The 8,884-nt window shown below is 43.8% G+C and overlaps 1 protein-coding gene across 1 annotated transcript in view; it reads right to left on the bottom strand.

Annotated features, from left to right (window-relative positions):
* LOC112069008 (polypyrimidine tract-binding protein 3) overlaps positions 1–3,212 on the bottom strand; it is a 39,030-nt gene extending 35,818 nt beyond the window's left edge. The window contains 1 exon segment of the mRNA XM_024136262.2: positions 3,066–3,212. Coding sequence (XP_023992030.2) covers positions 3,066–3,200 — 135 coding nt within the window. The 5' untranslated portion in view covers positions 3,201–3,212.
* Between the last annotated feature and the right edge of the window lie 5,672 nt (positions 3,213–8,884).

The following is an 8,884-nucleotide window of genomic DNA, read 5'->3' on the forward strand; positions in this document are numbered from 1 at the left end:
AAGAGAGAGAGGAAGGGAGGGGGGAGAGAGAGGAGATAGGGAGGAGAGGAGAGGGGAGAGGGAGGAGATGGGGAAGAAGAGAGAGGAGAGGAGAGGGGGGAGAGAGAGGAGAGGAGATGGGGAAAGAGAGAGAGGGGGGAGAGAGGGGAGAGGAGAGGGGGAGAGGGAGGAGAGGGTGGGGAGAGGGGGGAGAGAGGGAGGGGAGGGGAGAGGAGAGGGGGGGGAGAGGGGTGAGAGGGAGGAGAGGGGGGAGAGGAGAAGGGAAGAGGAGAGAGAGGGGAGGGGGGAAAGGAGAAAGGGGAAGAGAGAGAGGAGAGAGGGGGGAGGGAGGGGAGAGGAGGGGGGAGAGGGGGATGTGGGTTTATACCCAAACAACAATAATCCCAAGTGATATACACTTTTTAACTTATTCTCATAATGCTGCTCATATACACATTGAGTTTACCCATGACAACCAACAATCAATAATGAATAACAAGACATGGGGTTTACCATGACCAACAAAACAATCAATAGCAATAACAGACAGATTAGAGGAGAGGGGGGAGGGAGGGGAGAGGAGAGGGGGGAGAGGGGGATGTTGGGTTTAATACCCCAAACAAACAATAATCCCAAGTGATATAACTTTTTAACTTATTCTCATAATGCTGCTCATATACACATTGAGTTTACCATGACAACCAACAATCAATAATGAATAACAGACATGGGGTTTACCATGACAACAAACAATCAATAGCATATAACAGACATTGGGTTTACCATGACAACAAACAATCAATAATATAACAGACATTGGGTTTACCATGACAACAAACAATCAATAATATTTACCATGACAACAAACAATAAATAATATATTGATATATTGATATATATATTGGTCAGCCATTGTGTGTGTTTTGTCATCCATTGTGTGTGTTGTAACATGACACTACAGTGGCTAGAAACAACTGACCACGGTGGACTGGACCGGCCTGTTATACACTCCTCCTAAATGGCAACATATTTCCTTCACTGTATAGTGCACTAGTTTTATTTCATATATAGCACCAGTCAAAAGTTTGGACTCATTCAAGGGTTTTTCTTTATTTTTTTTACTATTTTCTACATCGTGTATATTGAAGATATCAAAACTATGAAATAACACATATGGAATCATGTAGTAACCGAAAAAGTGTTAAACAAATCAAAATGTATTCTTCAAAGTAGCCACCCTTTGCCTTGATGACAGCGTTGCATTCTCTCAACCAGCTTCACCTGGAATGCTTTACCAACAGTCTTGAAGAAGTTCCCTTTACTCTGCGGTCCAACTCATCCCAAACCATCTCAATTGGTTTGAGGTCGGGTGACTGTGGAGGCCAGGTCATCTGATGCAGCACTCCATCACTCTCCTTATTGGTCAAATAGCCCTTACACAGCCTGGAGGTGTGTTATGGGTGATTGTTCTGTTCAAAACAAATGATAGTCCCACTAAGCGCAAACCAGATGGGATGGTGTATCGCTGCAGAATGCTGTGGTAGCCATGCTGGTTAAGTGTGCCTCTAAATAAATCATAGACAGTGGCACCAGCAAAGCACCCCCACACCTCCTCCTCCTCCATGCTTCACAGTAGAAACCACACATGCGGAGATCATCTGTTAACCTACTCTGCGTCTCACAAAGACACAGCGTTTGGAACCAAAAATCTAAAATTTAGACTCAAAGGACAGATTTCCACCAGTCTAATGTCCATTGCTTGTGTTTCAAGGCCCAAGCAAGTCTCTTCTTCTTATTGGTGTCCTTTAGTAGTGTTTTTTCTCCATCATTTCAACCCTGAAGGCCTGATTCACGCAGTCTCCTCTAAACAGTTGATGTTGAGATGTGTCTGTTACTTGAACTCTGTGAAGCATTTATTTGGGCTGCAATCTGAGGTGCAGTTAACTCTAATGAACTTATCCTCTACAACAGAGGTAACTCTGGGTCTTCCTTTCCTGTGGCGGTCCTCACGAGAGCCAGTTTCATCATAGCGCTTGATGGTTTTTGGCGACTGCGCTTGAAGAAACTTTGAAAGTTCTTGAAATGTTCCGCATTGACTGACCTTCATGTCTTATAGTAATGATGGACTGTCGTTTCTCTTTGCTTATTTGAGCTGTTCTTGCCATAATATGGACTTGGTATTTTACCAAATAGGGCTATCTTCTGTATACCACCCCTACTTTATCACAACACAATTGGCTCCCACAAGTCTAGGCTTGTGCACAAGACCACCCACCTACACAATAAAGTGTAAATTACAACACAAACATGGCCGTGTCTCTTCACAGTCCTGTTATGTGCAGTAAGGTGTTCTTTTGTCTGGTTTTAAATCTGTTTTTATTGCTACCTTGAGTTACCTGGGTTACCAGAGAGTTCCATGTATTCATGGCTCTTTTGAATACTGTGTGTTTCCCAGCCTATGTTCTGGACCTGGGGACTGTGAAGAGACCTCTGGTTGCATGTCTTGTGTTGCCACAATCAACAGCCTGATCAACTCTATGCGAAGGAGATGTGTTGTGCTGCATGAGGCAAATGGTCACACCAGATACTGACTGGTTTTCTGATCCTACCTTTTCTTAATGTATCTGTGACCAACAGATGCATATCTGTGTTCCCAGTCATGTGAAATCCATAGATTATGGCCTAATTTATTTATTTAAAAATACCGATTTTCTTATATGAACTGCAAATTATATTTTTGATCCGTATACATGTGGTGGACTGGGGCCCTGATTGGTCAGGCTTTATGATACTCACTCCCTGATTGGTCAGGTTGGACTGTACATACAGTGGATTCAGTCCATGATTGGTCAGGTTGGACTGTACTGACCCCCTGATTGGTCAGGTTGGACTGTACTCACCCCCTGATTGGTCAGGTTGGACTGTACTCACCCCCTGATTGGTCAGGTTGGACTGTACTCACCCCCTGATTGGTCAAGTTGGACTGTACTCAGCCCCTGATTGGTCAGGTTGGACTGTACTCACTCCCTGATTGGGCAGCTTGGACTGTACTCAGCCCCTGATTGGGCAGGTTGGACTGTACTCACCCCCTGATTGGGCAGGTTGTCGGTCTTCAGCTCGCGGTGGTTGGAGTACTGGATGTAGACTGGCTGGTTGCGTACGTGAGGTGTTGCTGTGGTGTAGTAGTTCACCATGGTGATCGCTGCCTCTTCAGAAGCCATTTCTATAAAAGCCTGGTTGGTTAGAGAGGGAACAACAAAGATACTTACGTCAGACACGTACGCTTGTACAAGACAAAGCTACAGTCAAATGTATGTATATTAGTACCAATAGAAACTTAGTCCGGGATTCAATCCGATCGCGATTTGGACAATGCGCCATTGAAAGGTCATTTACGTTTGCGCCGTCATATGCAGCGTTTACCTTCACACAGTGATTCTTGGATGTCTTAAACAAATCTACTTTGTAACAGAAGTATCCACCTCACATATGGTTATGTGTTTAAAATAAAGAAGACACCTGTACCATGTCAGATACAGAGTTGACATGTATTACATTTTGAGTTTGCATCCCAAAATTACACTTTATAAACATCACAGAAGACTGACATTTTGAACCCAGAGACCTGAAAATAGCTGTGCAGCAACGCTCCCCATCCAACCTAACAGAGATTGAGAGGATCTGCAGAGAAGAATGGGAGAAACTCCCCAAATACAGGTGTGCCAAGCTTGTATGGTCATACCCAAGAAGACTCGAGGCTGTAATCGCTGCCGAGTAAAGGGTCTGAATACTTATGTAAATAATGTATTTCAGTTTTCAAATTTTTATAAATTAGCAAAAATTTCGAAAAACTTGTTTTCGCTTTGTCGTTATGGGGTATTGTGTGTAGATTGACGAGAAAAGAAAAAAAATGTAATCAATTTTAGAATAAGTCTGTAACGTAACAAAATGTGGAAAAAGTCAAGAGGTCTGAATACTTTTCATATGCTATTTTTTTTAATTTTATTTAAGTCTGATATGATTTTGCACAAATCACTTGCTCTATGCAGATTTTTTTTTACTGACATTTTACATTTTTATTAATCACACAAAGTTAAAGAACTACAAATCCAATACAGCCTATTCCAGCCCCGCGCTGCAACACTTCCTGGCTGGGGGCTGTGCGCACGTGAAGAGCCGAGTGAAAGATTTTTTAGAAGCGCAGCGCACAGGTATAAAAGTTGGTCTAATTTACTTGAAACTAAAGTCTACTGAAGTTATACTTTTTTTCTTGTGTTTCTTGGCTATTTCCATTGTTTTGTTCACAAGCTATTTTGTTTTTCTACGTTTGCGTTTCGACTGCTAGAGAAGAGAAGACAACGCTTCCACCAAAGATGTGTATAACTAAACCAAGATAGACCACAGCCCGTCGTTTCAAACGGGGGAACAAATGAGTCACAGTGGGCAGAACAAGCAAGGAGGTGGGCAGAGCCAAGCACAAGCTAGCGAGATCCTATTGGCGCGTTGTAGCACATATTTGCATATTTCCGTTAGGGAACACCTACTCTGTGTAATGCGCGCGTGCAATAACTCAATTCGCCTTTGCACTCCTTCTAAACAATACACATTTTTTTTACTTTAAAAAAGGGTAAAGTCTACAAAACTTAGCCCACTCTGTTCGTAACAGATTCTAGTTTTGGGAACAGGAAACTGTATTGAGATCAAATGTTTTATCAATGAGAAAAGTAGCAGAATGCCGGCCAAACTATCTCGTTCCATCTTCTCCCACTGCCGGATACTTGGCTTCCTCTCACTACCATATTTGGTAGTGAGTGGAAACACCAAGGGGATGCTTCACATTTACACATCCAGTGAAATATCTGTCTCACTGTTCTATCTGTGCTTCTACCAGTCAGACTCAATCTCACAGGCACAAACAGGACTTGAGTCGCGTTACCGCGGTAACCCCCGCCCTTAAAGGCAGGTACATTTTTTTGTCTCGATGTGATATTTAGGTTAGACTCAGGTCACAGAAAATTAAATTAAACAATATACCACATTACTTCTTACTACTAATACACAGCAGGTAGCCTAGTGGTTAGAGCATTGGACTAGTAACCAAAAGATTGCAAGATCGAATCCTCGAGCTGACAAGGTGAAAATCTGTCGTTCTGCGCCTGAACAAGGCAGTTAACCCACTGTTCCCCGGGTAGGCCTTCATTAAAAATAAGAATTTGTTCTGACTTGCCTAGTTAAATAAAGGTAAAAATATTGTTTACATTACAAAGCATGCTCATATTTTTAATTTTTTTGTTGGTGTAATTGTTATGGGTGAAAAATATGTTGGCTGATAGATTTTTAAATCTACCTGCCACAGTGTCTGGTGGACCAAAAAGTTACTTTTATTTCCTGCCTGTCACTCAGTCAGAGTCTGCAGCACAGAGCAAATGTGGATGTTCAGAACTTCTTCCGAAAGAGAGTCAAAAAAAGAGAGCAGGTTGATCAGGTTGAGTACGAGCAGGAAGTAGTGAATGAGAGGGCACGAGCAGGAAGTAGTGAATGAGAGGGCAGAGCAGGAAGTAGTGAATGAGAGGGCAGAGCAGGAAGTAGTGAATGAGAGGGCAGAGCAGGAAGTAGTGAATGAGAGGGCAGAGCAGGAAGTAGTGAATGAGAGGGCAGAGCAGGAAGTAGTGAATGAGAAGGCACGAGCAGGAAGTAGTGAATGAGAAGGCACGAGCAGGAAGTAGTGAATGAGAGGGCAGAGCAGGAAGCTACCACCAACCCTTATGCTGAGGGAGATTAGTCTCCCTCAGCATAAGGGTTGGTGGTAGTTAACTAGCTAGTCTCCCTCAGCATAAGGGTTGGTGGTAGCTAACTAGCTAGTCTCCCTCAGCATAAGGGTTGGTGGTAGCTAACTAGTTAGTCTCCCTCAGCATAAGGGCTGGTGGTAGCTAACTAGTTAGCTACCATCAGTTAGCTTGGCAAGCTAGCCACGTTGGTAGCTACTGGTTTGCTAGCTAGCTGAGACCGAAGAGATGTGAGAACGTTTTTTTCCTGACTGAAGGACATATCCCCTCAGAGGTTTACAGCCAAAAGGATATTTGCTAATAAGTTCAGTGACCATTGTCCTCGTTGCCTGCATAAGAAATGTGAAGATACCTAAATCTTGCTCACGTATTATTACGTTTGCCAGAGATTAGGGAGATTCTAATGATGACAGGAGACTAGAGAGATCATGGGAGACGAAACAGAGAGAACGGGAGTATCAGATAGACGAGAGAAAGTGGAAGGACATGAGAGATTAACATGGGAGACTATCTGGAGATAACAGGGAGAATAGAGAGAACAGGAGACAGAGAGAAAATGGATATAGGAGAGAAACAGGGAGACTTGAGAGAAACTGTGATGACAGAGTAGACAGGGGAGCCAGAGAGAACTCAGGGATGTATCAGATGACTTTCGGATGGGGATAAAAGGTGAGATCAGAGAGAATACATGTGATTAAGAGAGAAACAGTGAGACATGATTGTCTATCAGTGGAGAGTAGAGAAAATCAGTGGGAGATCCGTGACCCGGTAGGGAGGAAACAGGGAAGACGATGAGACGTGAGACAGAGGAAACAGGGAGACAGAGGAATACAGGGAGCCAGAGAGAAGTGAGACTATGTAGCGGACGGTGAGAGCAACAGGGAGACTACGAAGAAACGGGAGACAGATAGACAGAGGATGAAACGGGAGAAGAGAGATAATCATGGGAGACAGAGAGTAAACGGGAGATGAGAGAAACATGAGATAGGATGAGAAACAGGGGATCATGATGAGAACAGGGAGCAGAGAGAAATCAGTGAGACTGGAATCAGAGGAACAGTGAGAAACTAGAGTGACCCGGAGGGAGAGATGAAACAGGGTAGATAGAGAGAATCATGAACATGATGAGAATATCAGTGAGACATGAGAGTACATACATGTGAACGAGTAGAATACGGGAGATTCAGATGACCCGGAGGGAGAGGAAACGGGAGACAGAGAGAAACAGGGAAGATCGCGGTAGGAGGAGAACGGGGAACAGAGAGAAACAGGGAGACAGATGACCCGGATGGGAGAGAGAAACAGGGAGACAGAGAGAAAACAGGAGAAGAAAGAGTAAACGGGAGACAGAGAAGAACAGGGAGACAGAGAGAACAGGACAGATGACCCGGAGGAGAGAGAACAGGGAGAACAGAGATAAACAGGAGACAGAGAGAAACAGGAGAGAAGCAGGGAGATCAGTAGAGAAACAGGGAGACAGAGAGAACATGGGAACAAGAGAGAAACGGGAGATGAAAACAGGGAGACAGAGAGAAACAGGAGAACAGAGATAGACAAAAGGAGAAGGAGACAGAGGAGAACAGGGAGAAGAGATGAGCCGGAGGGAGAGGAGAAACAGGGAGAGAGGAAACATGGAGACAGAGAGAAACAGTGAGACAGAGAGACACAGTGAGACAGAGAGAAACAGGGAGAGATGACCCGGAGGAGAGAGAAACGGGAGACAGAAGAGAAACAGGGAGACAGAGAGAACAGGGAGACAGAGAGAAACAGGGAGACAGATACCCGGAGGAGAGAAACAGGGAGACAGAGGAACAGAGGACAGAGAGGAAACAGGGAGACGAGAGATAACAGGGATGAGGATCAGAGACATGGTCCTAGGGCTTGTTTCACAACACAAACACACCCATCAGAGCCCCAGGACAATACAGCACAATTTAGACCAACCAATCATGAGGAAAACAAAAGAGATTACTTGACCATGGACGAATTAACAAAAAACAGAGCAAACTTGAATGCTATTCTGGCCTAAACAGAGAGTAACAGTGGCGAAACCTGCGACTGGGTTGACTGAACCACTTTAGAACTCTTGACTAGTACAGACTTCGTGAGATTAGCCTTGCTACTTGAGAAAGGCCGCCGTAGGCAGACAGTTGGATCTCAGAGAAGTACAGGCTATGTTGCACAACTGCCGACAAATGAGGTGGAAATGAGCTTGCTTCTAACCTCTCGCCATGTCATGATGCTCAATTTAGAGAGACATATTTCTCTCAGATACTACCAGTCACGAAAGAATTTGAAAACAATCCAATTTTTGATAACTCCATAATCTACTGGGTTGAATACCACAGTGTGCGCGTCACCGAGCAAGAATTTGTGACCTGTTGCACAAGAAAGGGAACAGTGAAGAACAAACACGCATTGTGAAACTACAACCCATATTTTTATGCTTAGTCTTTTTTAACTTGTGTGCTTTAACATTTTACATTGTTACATAACTGTATATATAATTATTACTTTGGAATGTCGTTGTATTGTTTTGAAAACTTCTTTGTTATTGTGATATGTTTGTTACTGTTTAATTTGGTATTGGTTTATGTTACTTTTTTAATATCTATCCTTGTTTTTGCAATTGTTTACACATGTTCTCCATGCCTTTAATAAAGCCTTGAATTGAAGTTGAATTGAGAAACAGATGGGGAACAGAGGAGACAGAGAGAAACGGGAGCAGGAACAGGAGACAGAGAAACGAAAGAGAGAAAACAGAAAAGGAACATGAGGAGACAGGAGAGACAACAGGGAGACCGAGAGAAACAGTGGAAGAACAAGAGAGAAACAGGGAAGAACAGAGAGAAACGGGAGACAAGAGAAACAGGGAGAACGAGGACATGAGAGACATGGAGAAGAGAGAATAAAGGGAGACATAGACAGGAGACAGAGACAGGAGAAGAAACAGGGAGACAGAGACAAGGGAGCAGAGAGAACAGGGAGACAGAGACGAAGACAGGGAGACAGAGAGACAGGAACAGGGAGACAGGAGACAGAACAGGGAGAAGAGAGAAACAGAGAAGAGGAGAAACGGGAGACAGAGAGAAAACAGGAGAGCGAGAAGAACAGGGAGA

This window comes from Salvelinus sp. IW2-2015, unplaced genomic scaffold (assembly GCF_002910315.2).
Source record: "Salvelinus sp. IW2-2015 unplaced genomic scaffold, ASM291031v2 Un_scaffold845, whole genome shotgun sequence".
NCBI classification, from domain to species: domain Eukaryota; kingdom Metazoa; phylum Chordata; class Actinopteri; order Salmoniformes; family Salmonidae; genus Salvelinus; species Salvelinus sp. IW2-2015.